The sequence below is a fragment of the Mustelus asterias genome, chromosome 5, assembly GCF_964213995.1.
Source record: "Mustelus asterias chromosome 5, sMusAst1.hap1.1, whole genome shotgun sequence".
In the NCBI taxonomy this organism is placed as follows: Eukaryota; Metazoa; Chordata; class Chondrichthyes; order Carcharhiniformes; family Triakidae; genus Mustelus; species Mustelus asterias.
In genome coordinates, this window is record NC_135805.1 from 71,195,141 (window position 1) to 71,213,609 (window position 18,469).

The 18,469-nt window shown below is 44.4% G+C and overlaps 1 protein-coding gene across 3 annotated transcripts in view; it reads right to left on the minus strand.

The window, feature by feature from the left end:
* tbc1d32 (TBC1 domain family, member 32) overlaps nt 1–18,469 on the minus strand; it is a 272,496-nt gene that overhangs the window by 119,856 nt on the left and 134,171 nt on the right. For all 3 annotated transcript variants that reach the window (XM_078212743.1, XM_078212744.1, XM_078212742.1), the window contains exons 20-21: nt 16,615–16,702; nt 7,193–7,311 (exon numbers count right to left, since the gene is read on the minus strand). In XM_078212743.1, coding sequence (XP_078068869.1) covers nt 7,193–7,311; nt 16,615–16,702 — 207 coding nt within the window. The remainder of the gene's footprint in view (nt 1–7,192; nt 7,312–16,614; nt 16,703–18,469) is intronic.

Genomic DNA, 18,469 nt, shown 5'->3' on the forward strand with positions numbered 1-18,469 from the left:
CATATCCCTCCATTCCCATCCTATTCATATATTTGTCAAGATGCCCCTTGAAAGTCACTATCGTATCTGCTTCCACTACCTCCCCCAGCAGCGAGTTCCAGGCACCCACCACCCTCTGTGTAAAAAACTGCCTCGTACATCTCCTTTAAACCTTGCCCCTCACACCTTAAACCTATGCCCCCTAGTAATTGACTCTTCCACCCTGGGAAAAAGCTTCTGACTATCCACTCTGTCCATGCCTCTCATAGTCTTGTAGATTTCTATCAGATCGCCCCTCAACCTCCGTCGTTCCACTAAGAACAAACCAAGTTTCTCCAACCTCTCCTAACTAATGCCCTCCATACCAGGCAACATCCTGGTAAATCTTTTCTGTACACTCTCCAAAGCCTCCACATCCTTCTGGTAGTGTGGCGACCAGAATTGAACACTATATTCCAAGTGTGGCCTAACTAAGGTTCTATAAAACTGCAGCTGACTTGCCAATTTTTAAACTTAATGCCCCGGCCGATGAAGGCAGGCATGCCGTATGCTTTCTTGACTACCTTCTCCACCTGCATTGTCACTTTCAGTGACCTGTGTACCTGTACACCCAGATCCCTCTGCCTATCAATACTCTTAAGGGTTCTGCCATTTACTGTATATTTCCTATCTGTATTAGACCTTCCAAAATGCATTACCTCACACTTGTCCGGATTAGACTCCATCTGCCATCTCTCCGCCCAAGTCTCCAACCGATCTATATCCTGCTGTATCCTCTGACGGTCCTCATCGCTATCCGCAAATCCACCAACCTTTGTGTCATCCGCAAACTAACTAATAAAACCAGTTACATTTTCCTCCAAATCATTTACATACATTACAAACCACAAAGGTCCCAGCACTGATCCCCGAGGAACTTGTCACAGTCCTCCATTCAGAAACGCACCCTTCCACTGCTACCCTCTGTCTTCTTTGACCGAGCCAGTTTTGTATCCACCTTGCCAGCTCATCTCTGATCCCATGCAACTTCACCTTCTGCACCAGTCTGCCATGAGGGACCTTGTCAAAGGCCTTACTGAAGTCCATGTAGACAACATCCACTGCCCTACCCTCATCAATCACCTTCGTCACTTCCTCATAAAACTCGATCAAGTTAGTGAGACACGACCTCCCTTTCACAAAACCATGTTGCCTCTCGCTAATACGTCTACTTATTTCCAAGTGGAAATAAATCCTGTCTTGAAGAATCCTTTCCAATAATTTCCCTACCACTGATGTAAGGCTCACCGGCCTGTAATTACCTGGATTATTCTTGCTACCTTTCTTAAACAAAAGAACAACATTGGCTATTCTCCTATCCTCTGGGACCTCGCACTTGGAATATAGTGTTCAGTTCTGGTTGCCACACTACCAGAAGGATGTGGAGGCTTTGGAGAGGGTACAGAAAAGATTTACCAGGATGTTGCCTGGTATGGAGGGCATTAGCTATGAGGAGAGGTTGGAGAAACTTAGTTAGTTCTCACTGGAGCGACGGAGGTTGAGGGGAGACCTGATAGAAGTCCACAAGATTATGAGAGGCATGGACAGAGTGGATAGTCAGAAGCTTTTTCCCAGGGTGGAAGAGTCAATTACTAGGGGCATAGGTTTAAGGTGCAAGAGGCAAGGTTTAAAAGAGATGTCTGAGGCAGATTTTTTACACAGAGAGTAGTGGGTGCCTGGAACCCGTTGCTGGGGGAGGTAGTGGAAGCGGATACGGTAGTGACTTTTAAGGGGCATCTTGACAAGTACATGAATAGGATGGGAATAGAGGGATATGGTCCCCGGAAGGGTCGGGGGTTTTAGTTAAGTCTGACAGCATGGTCGGTGCAGGCTTGGAGGGCCGAAGGGCCTGTTCCTGTGCTGTAATTTTCTTTGTTCTCCTCTGTAGCCAGTGAGGATACAAAGATTTCTCTCAACGCCCCAGCAATTTTCTCCCTTGCCTCTCACAGTATTCTGGGGTATATCCCATCAGGCCTTGGAGACTTGTCCACCTTAATGTTTCTCAAGAACCCCAATACCTCCTCCTTTTTGATCTTAACATGACTCAAACTATCTACACACCCTTTCCCAGACTCATCATCCACCAAATCGCTCTCTTTGGTGAATACTGACGCATTTAATACCTCGTCATTTCCTCTGGTTCCATGCATAGATTCCCTCCCCTGTCCTTGAGTAGGCCAATCCTCTCCCTAGCTACCCTCTTGCTCTTTATATATGTATAAAAAGCCTTGGGATTTTCCTTAATCCTGCTGGCCAATGCTTTCTCGTGACCCTTTTTAGCCCTCCTTACTTAAGTTTCTTTCTACTTTCCTTGTATTCCACACTTGCTTTGTATATTCCAAGTCTTCTAGCTTTGACAAATGCTTCCTTTTTCTCTTTGACTAGGCTCACAATATAACTTGTTATCCAAGGTTCCCAAAACTTGCCATAATTATCCTTCATCCTTACAGGAATGTGCCGGTCCCGAATCCCTATCAACTTACACTTGAAAACCTTCCACATGTCAGATGTTGATTTGCCCTCAAATCACAGGTGTATAAGGAGTATAGTAAGGGGCTGAGGACACAGCCTTGTGGAGCACTGGTGTTGAGGATGATCGTGGAGGAGGTGTTGTTGCCTATCCTTACTGACTGCAGTCTGTGGGTTAAGAAGTCTGGGATCCAGTAGCAGAGGGAGGAGCCGAGCCCCAGGCCCGGAGTCTGGAGATGAGTCTCGTAGGAATAATGGTGTTCAAGGCTGAGCTGTAGTCTATGAATAGGAGACTGACATAGGTGTCTTTGTTATCTAGGTGTTCCAGGGTTGTGTGTAGGGCCAGGGAGATGATGACTGCTGTGGACCAGTTGCAGCAATAGGCAAACTATGGTGGATCCAGGCAGTCTGGGATTTGTGCTATGGCTAACCTTTCAAAGTATTTCATAATGATGGATGTCAGAGCCACTGGACAATAGTCATTAAGGCACGCTGGCTGGCTTTTCTTTGGTACTGGGATGATGGCCATCTTCTTGAAGCAGGTAAGGATCTCAGATTGGTGAGAACAGAGGTTGAAGATGTCTGCGAATACCCCTGCCAGCTGTCCGCACAGGACCTGAGTACTCGCCCGAGTACCCCATCTGGGCCAGTTGCTTTCCGTAGTACAAAATATCTGAAGACCTCAAAAACAGGGTTTCCACAGGCAAGATTTCAGAACGCCGTATTTGTAGGCCCTCCACTATGACGCCATCAGGTTCACACCCAGGAAGGGTGAGAACCTGATCTGAGTGAATTTTAATCTCATTAGCAAGCTTGCAGTCGAATCTTCAGACATCATTGAATGTTCCTGCCCCACAGTGTGATGTCACGTGTGGGTGCAAATCACTACTGCCTTTTAAAAATGAGAACCAGCTGCCATGGCCTCCGAGAAGGAGGGGGGAGCTGAATAGCAGTGCCGGATACCCCATCTGGGCCAGTTTCTTTGCTACGCAGCCAGAAGAATTATTCATGGCAGTGAAAAGGTTTTAAAACACAGAGTCTTCCACTATAATATCTCAGGGCAGTGAACAGTTGTGAAATCAGAAAGCCTTTACATTCATTCTGGGATGTGAAAGGTCTATAAGGCAGACATACTGCAGAGTAGCCTGTGCTGTAAAGGGTTTTTAAGACCGAGACACTCTTGAATAGCTCTGGGCTGTGAAGTGTTTAAAAGGCAGGCTGAAGGCTTGAGGACAACACACACCAGCCGCGACTCCCATCCTGAATAGCCCCCCTCACCCCCTCCTCTCCTCCCCTCGCATCCCTGAACTAACCTCCCTCTACCTCTCTCTATAGCTGGCCAGCGGATACTGCCTCCTTGCTTACCATGGTACGAGGTGGAGAGGGCTACTCAGCCTTAAGGGGATTTGTGCCAGGGAGATCACAGAATGAGATCTTTCCCTTCCCCCGCCAGCTATGTAATCGGGTTCACACACAGTGAGGGTGTGAACCTGATTATCATCAATTTGCATGGATTTAAATATTCCTAAACAGCTTAATGCCATAGCTTCTGGGGGCTCAGATGTTCTGTCACACTGGCTCGGTGTTGCTCTTCAACAGTCGGAATGACCGCACCAGTGATGGAGAGGCCAGTGTGGTCTCTGGCATTTTGAGATCGGGGCAGCCTTGGAAAAAGCACCTGAATCTCTATGGTCTTTAGGCTCTGTCCTTCAAGAATGGCAGTGTAAAACATGCTCCCCTGCTTTTTTTTGACGAAGTGTCAGAAAATCTGGAGAGAAAACATGGCTGTTTCTCTGGGGAGAAATATGCCGGTTTTCAGTCAAAACATGGCCAGTTTTTAAGAAAATTCCACCCCAAGTCAGGATATTTCTTAAATGTGAGAGAAGTTGGGAAGTGTTGGGGTCCAAAGGATCCTTGGTGCCCTTGTTCATGAGTCACTGGAAGCTAGCAAACAGGCGGAACAATCAGTAGGAAGGCAAATGCTATGCTGGCATTCATCACAAGGGTATTTGAATCCAGAAGTAAAGATGTCTTGCTAAAATTGTATACAACCTTGGTGAAAACACACCAGAAGTACTGTGTTCAGTTTTGATGTCAGGAAAGGCATGGTGGCACATTATCAAGTGAAGGCATGGTGGCACAGTGGTTAGCACTACTGTCTCACAATGCCAGGGACGCAGGTTCAATTCCGGCCTTGGGTGACTGTCCGTGTGGAGTTTGCACATTCTCCCTGTGCGTGCATGGGTTTCCTCTGGGAACTCCGGTTTCCAGCTTGGTCCAAATATATGCAAGTTACGTGGACTGGCCATGCTAAATTGCCCCTTGGTGTTCAAAGGTGTGTTGATTAGGTGCATCAGCCATGGTAAATATGTGGAGTTATGGGCATAGGGCAGAGGGGAGTGCCTAGGGGATGCTCTTTCAGAGAGTTGGTGCAGATTTAGTGGGCCGAATGGCCTCTTAATGCACTGTAGGATTCTATGGTAGTGCAACAGAGGTTCACTAGACTAATCTGATTGTCTTACAAGGAGAGATTGAGAAAACGGGGCCTATTTGCTGGAGTTTCAAAAAATGAGAGTGACCTCACAGAAATTTACAAAATTCTTACAGGGTGGATATATGTAGGATGTTTCCTCTGGACGGCTAGTTTAGACAATAAGAAGTCTCACAACACCAGGTTAAAGTCCAACAAGACTTAAAGTCCTGTTGGACTTTAACCTAGTGTTGTGAGACTTCTTACTGTGTTTACCCCAGTCCAACGCCGGCATCTCCCCATCATGGTTAGTTTCGAACCAGGGGACATAGTTTGAGAATAAAGAGTAGGTCATTTAAGACTGAGATGAGGAGTGATCTCTTCACTCTAGAGTGTGGTGAATCTTTGGAATTCTCTACTCAAAAAGGTTGTGGAAGCTCAATAATTGAGCATTTTGAGCAGTCCATGTCAAATATAGGAAGACCTGGACAATATCTAGGCTTGGGCTGACAAGTGGCAAGTAATATTCGTACACAGAAATGCAGTCAATGGCCATCTCCAACAAGAGAGAATCTAGAGAAGGTGACATGGTGGCACAGTGGTTAGCACTGCTGCCTCACAGCACCAGGGACCCGGGCGGGAGGGGTGGAGGGCGTGCTGGGTGGGACCTGACTCCCCCAAAGCCTCTCCATAACCTATAAGGCACAAGTCAGATGTAATGGAATATTCTCAGCTTGCCTGGATGAGTGAAGCTTCAACAACACTCAAGAAGCTTGACAATATTCAAGACAAAGCAGTCTGTTTGAATGGCACTCCATCCACTTTAACACTGACAGCCAGTAACAGTAGTATGCCATCTGCAAGATGCACTGCAGGAACTCACCAGACAATCTTGCAGATTATACATCAGTCACTGAAAGTAAGCATACAGGTGCAGCAGGCAGTGAAGAAGACAAATGATATGTTATCCTTCATAACGAGAGCATTCGAGTACAGGAGCAGGATGTCTTGCTGCAGTCATACAGGTCCTTGGTAAGACAACACCTGGAATAATGTGTGCAGCTTTGGTCTTCTTATCCCAAGAAGGATGTTCCTGCTATGGAGCGAGTGCAGCAAAGACTTCCCAGACTGATTCCTGGGATTGTGGGACTGATGTACAAGGAGAGACTGAGTTGGATAGGATTATATTCACTGGAGTTCAGAAGAATGAGGGGAGATCTCAGAAACCCATGACATTTTAACAGGACTAGACAGGGTAGATGCAGGAAGGATGTTCCTGGTGGTGGGGTGCCCAGAACCAGGGGTGATAGTCTAAGGATATGGGGTAAATGGATGAGGGAACCTGGGTGAAACCCACAGACACACGGGGAGGATGTGCAAACTCCACCCAGACAGTCACCCAAGGCCAGAAATGAACTCGGGTTCCTGGCGCTGTGAGGCAGTAGTGCTAACCACTGTGCCACCATGTCACCCTTGTTTCAATATAAATCAAACTGCTATAACTTTGAAAATTTAACATTGTCTTAAGATGTAGAAGAGATAGATTTCTACTTCATGTAAGTTAATGAAAACATTTGTGTTACACAGAATTGCATACAAGATACAATACAGAAACAGGCCATTTGGCCTTATGAGCCCATGCTGGTGCTTATGCTCAACTCAAGCCTCTTCCATCTTTCCTTATTTAACCTCATCAGCATAACCCTCTTTCTCATACTTATAGCTAGACTTCCCTTAACCACAGCTATACTATTTGCCTCAACTACTCCCTGTGGCAGTGAGCTTCACATTCTCACCACTTTGGGTAAACATATTTTTTCTGAATACCCAGTTTGATTTCTTGTTAACTCTTTTATATTGATGGTTATAGTTTTGTTCTTCCCCACAAGTAGAAAGAGTCTCTGGATCTAATTTATCAGATCAGAACCTTTCATAATTCTGACTTTTTGTTTGGTTAGTTCAGTATTGGGCTTTCTGTACTGTAATCTTAGACTAATGAATTGAAAGTTCTTCCTGGCTACAGGGTCTTTTGTAAAATAAGTGTAGACAAGTTAAACAATGTGTATACAGCAGAAAACTCCCTTGGTCCAATTGGAAATTGGCAGTCTAAGACACCAGATAATAGTTGGTGTGAGACACAGAAAGCTTCTGATCAGATTACTGTACTGTATCTATCTAACCTGGAATAGTTTGGCTCTGACATGAACCACCTGAAATGAAAAGCACATCACCTACCTTCTGACAGCTTCTGTCTATGGGTTCCACTGGTGTTGGTTTGGGGTTGATCATTCTTGCATCGTCTCTTCCACATTCCAGAACAGACCACAACTCCATTACAAGGGCTTTAATGAACCCTAAAAGAAAAAATAGATTTTATTGTTCAAATGATGACACACTAAAAGTACAGTACATCAAAATCTGACAGCTAACATGTATCATATTAACTAATCAGATATTCGATGTCAAATAGTTTGTCAGAGCAGCTGAAGTTACTCACATATGACTTACTACCGAGTATATTTTCTTCATCCTGTGGCTAAGACTAGTAATCTCATTACCTGTAGCTTACATTTGTCAAAAATGTGAAAAGCCAATGTCAACAACAGTAGGAAAGAAATAAGACCTGAATATTTGGCAACATTCATTTAACGAAATATACAAAAGTGCTGACAGGAAGAACAATGGGATTTAAAAATATTATTTGCAGTTGGCAAAGCTGGATTCTAAATTTTCAGCAGCAAACTGAGGTTCCCCCTCATTGTTCCACTGGAGCAAGCTATGAGGGAGTGATTGGAGGCAGGAGTGCTGGTGAGAGATTGATTGAATTATTTATTTAATTAGTCAGATAGTGTGTGTTTTTTTTTGGCCTTTACTTTTGCAGTAGTATTTTTCTTAAGTTTAAAGTGAAAACTGGAAGTGGGCTGCTAAGGAGTCTGGGAAGGGTTTTTTAAGCATGCGAAGTATAAAAGGTAGGCTGCAGTATACAGCGGGCAGCGTCGGGAGCAGGCAGTGGAGTGCGTGGGAAGCAGAGTGTGAGCTATAAGGCTTTGGCTCACAGGGCTTAGGCAGAAAGGGCGAGCAGGGGTGAGTTTAATTCATTTTTGCACTTTCTACCTGGTACTGGCAAGGTATCTAGAGGGGATGGGTGTGCAGGCAGTGCTATGTTCCTCTTGCACTATGTTTGAGGTGAGGGACGACGTCAGTGTCCCTGCTGATTACATCTGTGGGAAGTGCACCCATCTGCAGCTCCTCCAAAACCGTGTTAGGGAACTGGAGCTGGAGTTGGATGAACTTAGGATCATTAGGGACGTAGAGGTGGCCATAGACAGAAGCTTTAGGAATACAGTTACTCCGAGGAATGAAAACAAATGGGTGACGGTGAGAGGGGCTGGGAGGAAGCAGTCCGTGCAGGGATCCCCTGTGGTCGTTCCCCTTAGCAACAAGTATTCCGCTTTGGATACGGTTGAGGGGGATGACATACCAGTGGTGAGCCGCAGTGAGAGGATCTCCAGCACTGTGTCCGTCTCTGTGGCTCGGGAGGGTAAGGGGGCAGAGCGGGAGGGCAATAGTTATTGGAGACTCGTTAGTTAGAGGGATAGATAGGAGGTTCTGTGGCAGCAAAAGAGACTCACGGATGGTATGTTGCCTACCGGATGCCAAGGTCCGTGACGTCTCAGACCGTGTTTTCCGGATTCTGAAGGGGGAGGGGAAACAGTCACAAGTCGTGGTACACATTGGTACCAACGACATAGGTAAGAGAAGGGACGGGGATTTAAAGCTGGAATTTCTGGAGCTGGGCTGGAAGCTGAGAGCCAAGACAAAACATGTGGTCATCTCTGGTACGTTGCCAGTGCCATGTGATAGCGAGTTGAGGAACAGGGAGAGAGTGCAGTTAAACATGTGGTTGCAGGGATGGTGTAGGAGGGAGGGTTTCAGATACGTGGATAATTGGAACACATTCTGGGGAAGGTGGAACCTGTACAAACAGGACGGGGTGCACCTGGACCAGAGGGGCACCAATATCCTAGGGGGGAAATTTGATACAGCTCTTCAGGGGGGTTTAAACTAATTTGTCAGGGGAGTGGGAAAAGGAGTTGTAGTCCGGAAGTCAGTGAGGGTGGTGAGGTATTGGGGAAGATATCAGGGTCAAGGGTGGATACCAGTAGACAGGAAGGTGGGTTGAAGTGTGTCTACTTCAATGCAAGGAGCATCCGGAACAAGGTAGATGAACTTGGGGCGTGGATTGGTACTTGGGACTACGATGTTGTGGGGGAGAGGTCATTATGATGCGATTAGGCAAGAATTAGGGGGCATAAGTTGGGAACAGAAACTGTCAGGGAAAGGAACTAATGAAAAGTGGAACTTTTTCAAGGAACAAATACTGGGTGTCCTTGATAGGTATGTCCCTGTCAGGCAGGGAGGAAATGGCCGAGTGAAGGAACCATGGTTCACGAAAGAGGTGGAATGTCTTGTGAAAAGGAAGAAGGAAGCTTATGTAGGGATGAGGAAACAAGGTTCAGATGGCTCGATTGAGGGTTACAAGTTAGCAAGGAATGAGCTGAAAAAGGGGCTTAGGAGAGCTAGGAGGGGACATGAGAAGTCCTTGGCGGGTCGGATCAAGGAAAACCCCAAGGCTTTTTACTCTTATGTGAGGAATAAAAGAATGACCAGGGTGAGGTTAGGGCCGGTCAAGGACAGTAGTGGGAACTTGTGTATGGAGTCAGTAGAGATAGGCGAGGTGATGAATGAATACTTTTCTTCAGTGTTCACCAAGGAGAGGGGCCATGTTTTTGAGGAAGAGAAGGTGTTACAGGCTAATAGGCTGGAGGAAATAGATGTTCGGAGGGAGGATGTCCTGGCAGTTTTGAATAAACTGAAGGTCGATAAGTCCCCTGGGCCTGATGAAATGTATCCTAGGATTCTTTGGGAGGCAAGGGATGAGATTGCAGAGCCTTTGGCTTTGATCTTTGGGTCCTCGCTGTCCACGGGGATGGTGCCAGAGGACTGGAGAATGGCGAATGTTGTTCCTCTGTTTAAGAAAGGGAATAGAAATGACCCTGGTAATTATAGACCGGTTAGTCTTACTTCGGTGGTTGGTAAATTGATGGAAAAGGTCCTTAGAGATGGGATTTACGACCATTTAGAAAGATGCGGATTAATCCGGGATGGTCAGCACGGATTCGTGAAGGGCAAGTCGTGCATCACAAATTTGATAGAATTTTTTGAGGAGGTAACTAAGTGTGTTGATGAAGGTAGGGCAGTTGATGTCATATACATGGATTTTAGTAAGGCGTTTGATAAGGTCCCCCATGGTCGGCTTATGATGAAAGTGAGGAGGTGTGGGATAAAGGGAAAGTTGGCCGATTGGATAGGTAACTGGCTGTCTGATCGAAGACAGAGGGTGGTGGTGGATGGAAAATTTTCGGATTGGAGGCAGGTTGCTAGCGGTGTGCCACAGGGATCAGTGCTTGGTCCTCTGCTCTTTGTGATTTTTATTAATGACTTAGAGGAGGGGGCTGAAGGGTGGATCAGTAAATTTGCTGATGACACCAAGATTGGTGGAGGAGTGGATGAGGTGGAGGGCTGTTGTAGGCTGCAAAGAGACATAGATAGGATGCAAAGCTGGGCTGAAAAATGGCAAATGGAGTTTAACCCTGATAAATGTGAGGTGATTCATTTTGGTAGGACTAATTTAAATGTGGATTACAGGGTCAAAGGTAGGGTTCTGAAGACTGTGGAGGAACAGAGAGATCTTGGGGTCCATATCCACAGATCTCTAAAGGTTGCCACTCAAGTGGATAGAGCTGTGAAGAAGGCCTATAGTGTGTTAGCTTTTATTAACAGGGGGTTGGAGTTTAAGAGCCGTGGGGTTATGCTGCAACTGTACAGGACCTTGGTGAGACCACATTTGGAATATTGTGTGCAGTTCTGGTCACCTCACTATAAGAAGGATGTGGAAGCGCTGGAAAGAGTGCAGAGGAGATTTACCAGGATGCTGCCTGGTTTGGAGGGTAGGTCTTATGAGGAAAAGTTGAGGGAGCTAGGGTTGTTCTCTCTGGAGCGGAGGAGGCTGAGGGGAGACTTAATAGAGGTGTATAAAATGATGAAGGGGATAGGTAGAGTGAACGTTCAAAGACTATTTCCTCGGGTGGATGGGGCTATAACAAGGGGGCATAACTATAGGGTTCGTGGTGGGAGATATAGGAAGGATATCAGAGGTAGGTTCTTTACGCAGAGAGTGGTTGGGGTGTGGAATGGACTGCCTGCAGTGATAGTGGAGTCAGACACTTTAGGAACATTTAAGCGGTTATTGGATAGGCACATGGAGCACACCAGGATGATAGGGAGTGGGATAGCTTGATCTTGGTTTCAGATAAAGCTCGGCACAACATCGTGGGCCGAAGGGCCTGTTCTGTGCTGTACTGTTCTATGTTCTAAACATAAATTTTGGGATGCAGGAATACTTGTTAAAATGATGGGGGTTGAGGAATCTGGAAATTGTATTTGTAAAGTAGTGATGGTAAGGGGAGTCTGAATACTGAGAGTATTGAGAAATTAGTTTTATAAAAAAACAGAGGGGTTGCTACAAGCAGATCAGACCAATAGACTTGAGGTATGAGGACAATGAGAGTAGCTGCAACATGCAGACTGTGGGATGGGCTGGACTGTTGAAGACTTGGGGGGACTGCACCTACTGGAGGGCCCAGCAAGTAATGGAAGCAGTAAACCTGAAGCAATCAAAACTCCCTGTCTTCAATCACCTTCACTACCCCTTCCCATGACCTTTTCATTTCCATTGCCTTCTCCATCCTTTTACACTACCCTTCAACCACTTTATTCTCCCATTTCCTTCACTCTTTTTTTATACCCAACTGAAGAGCATTATCATTGCACTCCAGAGACCAAAGGGAAAGGTAAGAAGCAAAAGAAGGGCTGCTAAACATTTTCTATATGTTGCACTGGGAGCTGAAAGCTGACATTAGGTGAATAGGAAAGTAGGCCTAATGCAGCCCAGTAAAGCAAAGGTAATAAGATGGCCATTGTCGATTTTCGTAAAAAGCCATCTGGTTCACTGCTGCCCTTTAGGGAAGGAAATCTTCCGTCCTTTCCAGATCTGGCCTTCACGTGACTCCAGGTCTGGCCTACACGTGACTCCAGATCCACAGCAATGTGGTTGGCTTTCAAATGCCCTTTGAAATGGAGGCAGTAAGGGATGGGCAATAAATACTGGCCCAGCCAGTGATGCCCACATCTCTGGAATTAAAAGAAAAGGATGTGGAAGAAGCGTAGAGAGAAGGGTTTAAAGCAGCGCTGTTATGAGCTGAGGTGGTAGCAGGAGCTATGAGAATTAGAGAAGCAGCTCCTCAATCTCAGTGACAATTTTAAATTGATGAACATTTGTCACTGACTCCATAAACAGAATAAATAGTTTTAATCAATTTATTCTGTTGAAATCTCACATTAAAAATCTAGTATCCCAAGTCTTTCCTGACAATCAAGTTTATCCTGGTGACACTACTTTTATTGGTTTTAATGATCTTTCTACAATTAGCTGCTTTATATTGTACAAGGTACTCTATGTCTTGTAAAATGTTATTAGCTCCTTTCTCTTCTAGTACAGATGTCTATGTGACAGACCTTTTTCTGTCTTTATATGTTTGCATTTGTACTTTCAGGGAATTGATGTGGCTGAACCTATCTACTCATCCATTTACTCCAGTAACTTTCCAGCAGTTGAATGTTTACTCAATGCATATATTACTTTTTGATTGACAATATATTACTGTATATTTCTGCAAATAAAGACAAATCTCCCAGCCATGTGATAAATTCCGTCCATTAAATGTATTGGCCGGGATTCTTCCAAAAAAAATTCTAAGTTCCCAATGTGTGGGAAAATGGGAGTAAATCCTGCTGGTTTTTTTAGCGTGATTTTCAGAATGAATCTCCAACACTTTCAGAGTGTCCTAATGTGAATTACTCTGGAAGTCTGTGATTGGGGCCTATTCCTGCCCAAGAGGCTGGCAGAACAGCGCTGAGCTGGCCACTGTGCATGCACCGATCTGTCAGAGTGGAGATCGGCTCATGCGCAGTGGCCTCCCGATCGCCTCCCGATCACTGGCCAGCTCTACATCCCCCATTGCTGGCCTTCCAACCCCACAACCACTGACCTCCTGGCCCTCCCCAGCCAGCCCCTATATCCCCCCCTTAACCCTGGCCAGTCCCGATCGCCACCTCATCACACCCGATGTTCAGTGGGCAGTACCAGTTGGTCAGTACTAAGATGCAGGTGACACTGCCCAAGGGGCATCCCCTACCCCTAACCTCCCAGGGGCCTCAATGGCCTCTCTTCAGTCTGGGGGGGGGGGGCGATCAGGCCACCTGTTCCCCTGAAAGTTAGTGGGGTGCAGGAGTAAATCCCGTTGGAGAGAACCATTCCTGGCGGGGTTGGGGAGGTGGGGGGGTGGGGGGAAGGACAGACACTATTGGGCCTGGAGACTTCAGTCTTGGGCCTGCTAACCAGATGCAAATTGCGGTTTCCATATTGCTATCAGTTCTGCGCCGATTTCCGGCACGGAGCTGATGACGCTGAAAAACTTGGTCCCGGAGACGTGCGGAGGCCATGATGTCCAGCGGGAAGCCCGCAAAATGGACCCGCTGATGTCTCCTGGCTTGCTGCAATACTCAAGCAATGGGCTGGGAGATTCACCCCAATTATGTATATAGTCACAGAAGGCTGAATTTTAACACATTGCACCCAGCGGAAACAGGGTAGAGGTGGGAAGTTGAAATGAGTGTAGTCACTTAACTACTTAAATGTCATTGCCTTCTCCCCTCCCCCCCATTTCTTGTATTAATTTTCTTTCTTGAGAAAAGAGGGAAACTAAAAATCAGAAGGAAAATGCCCTTGGGATTCGCACTAAGATTTCTCTTATTTATATAAAATAATTTCTACACAGATACAGCAAGTTTGTTGTGATTCCAAACTGGAGACCATGGCAAACTGTGGGGATGAACTTAGAACTTGTAGTGGGCAGATGCTGTTCAATTTAGAAAATTGAAAACTGGTATATTTCGATAAAAATAACAGTAATCCTAAATGGTAAGATTCTTAACAGGATGACAGACCAGAGATTACATTAAATTTACAACATAGAAACTGCTCATTTGGCCCAACAGATCTATGCTGTGTTTATGTTCCATTATCTGTAAAGGTGGAAGCACAGGTAGAAAAAGTTAGAAAAAGACAATTGAAATTCTATCTTTTATATAAAAGACAAGACAATGAACATAAAGTCAAACTGAGTTTAGACATTAAATACTGTATGACATTTGGGCATTTCAAAGGATATGCCAGTGATGAAAAGCGTATGGTACATAATTGATAACATAATATTATAAATTAGAAGTTATAATTATGAAGAAAGGCTCAAATTGTTGAATTTTACTCACCTGAAAGTGGACAGTTAAGAGTGAATATAGTAGCGATAATCAAAATTAAGAAAAGTTTGGAGAGAGTAAGTGGCGAAAGTTTGTTGCCACTGATTGACATAATGATTACAAGGGAACAAAGAAACTTATGAAAATATTAAGGCAATTATATATTTTAGTCACACAGAATTATTAGAATAATGCAGAAAAGAGAGATGCTTTACCAAAGCTTTTCATCCTGCACTCATCAGGACCAGCTGCATGAAGTAAACCAACAGTAAAGAGAACAATGTATACAACACGAGAAGAGAGCGCTGGGTGGTTGGTAAGTGCTCTCTGATTGGTAGAAGTATTGCCATGGAGAATGCAGTAGAGAATACTTACTTAGCTGTTCACTGCCAAGCTTTTGTTCAAATCAAACCAGGCAGATTGACTCTGATTAGTCAAACATTGCCACGAGGAATTAAATTGGGAATGGCAGTTCAACAAGGTTTTATTTACTTGGACAAGGGGTAATGCTTGGACATGCTCCTTCCGTCTGCAAAGTACAGGTCCTGTGTGCAAATACATGTAACTTCTAGCATGTGTAAATGAGCCATACTGAGAGTTTGACTGATAACCATAAATTGGTTTTCAGTGTAATTCTTAGCACAAGCAGGATTGTTTAGCAAGTGTTGCCCAATTGCGGAACCACATCTAATGTTGGACATTAGATTTTGAGTTTTGCAAGCATGAGCTGATTGAGTACGGTCAGTACTTTGCCTGTTGCAAACAGCCGAAAGGACGTGCTGTTTGATATGATCAGGGTCATTAAAACATAGGCCCTACACACCAGCACCAAAATTCATAAACCAGCTCACTGAATTGTGTGATGGTCAGAAGTCTTCCTGGTTTGATGGTAGCATCCTGTTAGTGAAGAATACCACTCGTGTTGCTAATGCACAGTAACAGCATGCAACGGCTAGCTTCAACCGTTGTTCAAGTATTTGAGACACCTGCCCTTCCAGGGTAATGCAAGATAGACTGGAAACTTTTCAAGGCTGGAAGTGACCACCCGAGACCCATTCATTAGTTTGCACAACAAACAGCAATCTAATAAGGGTATCCATTATTCCACAGAATGCCTTTTTGTGCCCTAAGCTTGCACGGTGAGAAAACGAGGTTGCAGATAGGCTGCTAATAAGACAAATCATATAGCTCATTTGAATGTTCCATTTCAAAGGTGAATTTCAGCATAGGATGGAGTCCATTGAGATGTGTAAGGAAGTTTTTGCACGCAGCTGCACGGACTCAAATGTATCATCTTTGTACTGGAAATATCAGCTCACTTAGACATGCTAGAAGCCACGAATATCCACACTCAGGGTCCTGTCCTTTGCAAACAGAATAATGTATTTCTCAGCTAAAAAAAACTTGGGGACCACCATTCCTTGGTTCAACCCCATGGCAATGCCTTGACCAATCAGAGTCAACCTGCCTGGTTTTAATTCAAAATGAAAGCTTGCTGATTAACTATCCTCAGCTGTATTTTCTATGATAATGCCTCTACTAATCAGACTCCATTTGCCAACCAATTAGCACTCTTCTCATGTAGTATAATTTGCTGTTCTTTTTACTGTGGTTTATCTTGTGTAGATGTCCTGACGAGTGCAAGACAAAAAACTCCAACAGCATGTCTCTATTTCAGCAATACTCAAGCTCTGTACTAACCAATGACTAATTATTAGAATGTGAAAGTTACTACTGAGCTATTGAGCCATAAAAATTCTAATATCATCTGAAAGGGAAAGGGATATGTATTTGGAATGGAAAATATAAAAAGGACAGAGGGAAATCACATAAATATGATATTAAGAGTTGATGGCTCTTTTTGAAGCATTAACAACAGCACAAGTGTGAGGATCAAATAAGGTGCAATTATTATTTTACTGTTACACAAAATTCCTAGCAACGAGTTATAGAAATATTGGTTGAAGCATATAAACAGACCTTCTGTTCACTTTGACATGGGAATTACATGGGAATAGCCTAAATAATAGACTTTTTTGATGATAATGTAAACATATATCAGAATAGTGTTCAACTGTCATTCTAAAGATTAATGTATTACTTATAATGCCTGTATCTTTCACTGTATATTGCAAAAGCAACATATAAAACCATTCTATGGTTCTAAATGGCGAAATATACTCAATTTGGTAGATATCTCTTCAATTAATATTTACCTGAACTTTGCAATGCCACAATGCCAGGAGCTGTGGCAGCTACCTGCGTAACCATTACTCCATATCCAAACTTTTCACATTTGCTGACCTGGCAAGTTAGAGGAAAAGACAAAGTAAGTAAACACTATGCATATAATTCTTGTTTCGCATTATATCACTTACCATATTAATAATGCTATCCAGGCAATGTTAATAGACGATTATTTGAAGAAAACAGGTCTGCTGATTTGTAATTGGATTCCAGTGCTTTTGTGCTGTATTTAGTATCAGAGTTCACGGTGAACACTTCATACCAATATGAATGCCATTTTGCTGGAATTTCAAATGACTGCAATGGTGATTGTGGCAGAGAATACGCTAGTAATTAGTAGCAGTAGAATCTTTAAAATGGCAAATTGTTGTTAATTTGCACACATACAAAATAAAAAAAGATAAATTTACTCTAGCAAGTGTAACCGGATTAAAAAAAGACAGCAATGAGTTCAAGAACGAGATTGTCCTATTGTTTGGATGGTTAAGGGTGGTACACGGCACATTGGTTAGCACTGCTGACTCACAGCGCCAGGGATCCGGGTTCAATTCTGGCCTCGGGTGACTGTGTGGAGTTTGCACGTTCACCCAGTGTCTGCGTGGATTTCTTCCGGGTGCTCCGCTTTCCTCCGACAGTCCAAAGATATGCAGGTTAGGTGGATTGGCCACGCTAAAGAAAAATTGCCCCTAAGTGTCAGAAGGATTAGCAGGGTAAATATATGGGGTTGTGGGATAGGGCCTGGGTGGGATTGTTTTTGGTGCAGGATTGATGGGCCAAATGGCCTCCTTTATACTGTAAGGATTCTATTCTAACTATGAGGCCTTGAAAACCAACAACCAAAATGATGCTAGTTAACCAAGTATCTTTGAGTTTGGGGAGAATGGGAAACCACCAAGGTTCCGCTGGAATTCCTATTTGTAAAAGATGGTTAGGGATAGAACTGATCTTGACTCTGGCAATCTATTCAATTGAATTGATGATTGATATTCATAGTCTGGTCTGACTCATGATGTTTGGCCACATGGATAAGGTTTAGGGCGCAGCACTCATAGGACAATATTTCACAAGTGGCAAGGCTTCTTGCCCTGCTCGGAAAAATCGACAGTGAACACAATCCTGCTACAATGGGCTACTCTGCAGCCATTTAATGCTCAGAGGGGCATTCAGTGGCTAGGGATGAGACTTCTGCCTCCATATGGGAGTGGTGGCCACTGTCAGAACTGTAATTGACCCAGCAAAGAACAGCCAGGAGCCAGATGACAGTTAAGTTGGGGGTTTTGTGGTGGGGCGGGGCCCAGAAGAGAAGGCCTCAGGATGGATGAGTAGGTAGGGAGTGCATCGATCAGCAGACACCGGGAAAAGGGGATTGGGGAAACCTTGGTGGGACTTCTTAACTGAAAAGGGGGCCTGTGAAGGAGGCACTCGACTCTATTCCCACCTTGTACTTGTTGGAGATTTTCTCTAGTTAGCCAAAAGATTTACTTTTAAGAGCCACAATTGGCATGAGGGCAGATGGACTACCTAAATCCTTGACAAATGGCCGTTAAATCACAGCCAGGTCCGGAACAGGCAGGAAGGCAGCAGGAAAGGCATTCACAGAATTTAACGGAACCACAGCCTGCAAATCCATCCGCAGTCTGTCCATAGGCTTGTAGATAAGTTGAAGTTTGTTAATTATTTACAATTAGTAGTTTAATTATGTGTAGTAATTAAGTAGTCGATATATTAACCCAATGTGATATCATGGTGAACTGTGGTACACTAGTACATCACATGACTTGGTCTTGGTTAGCAGTCTCACTCACACTTGATAAGTGAGAAAAG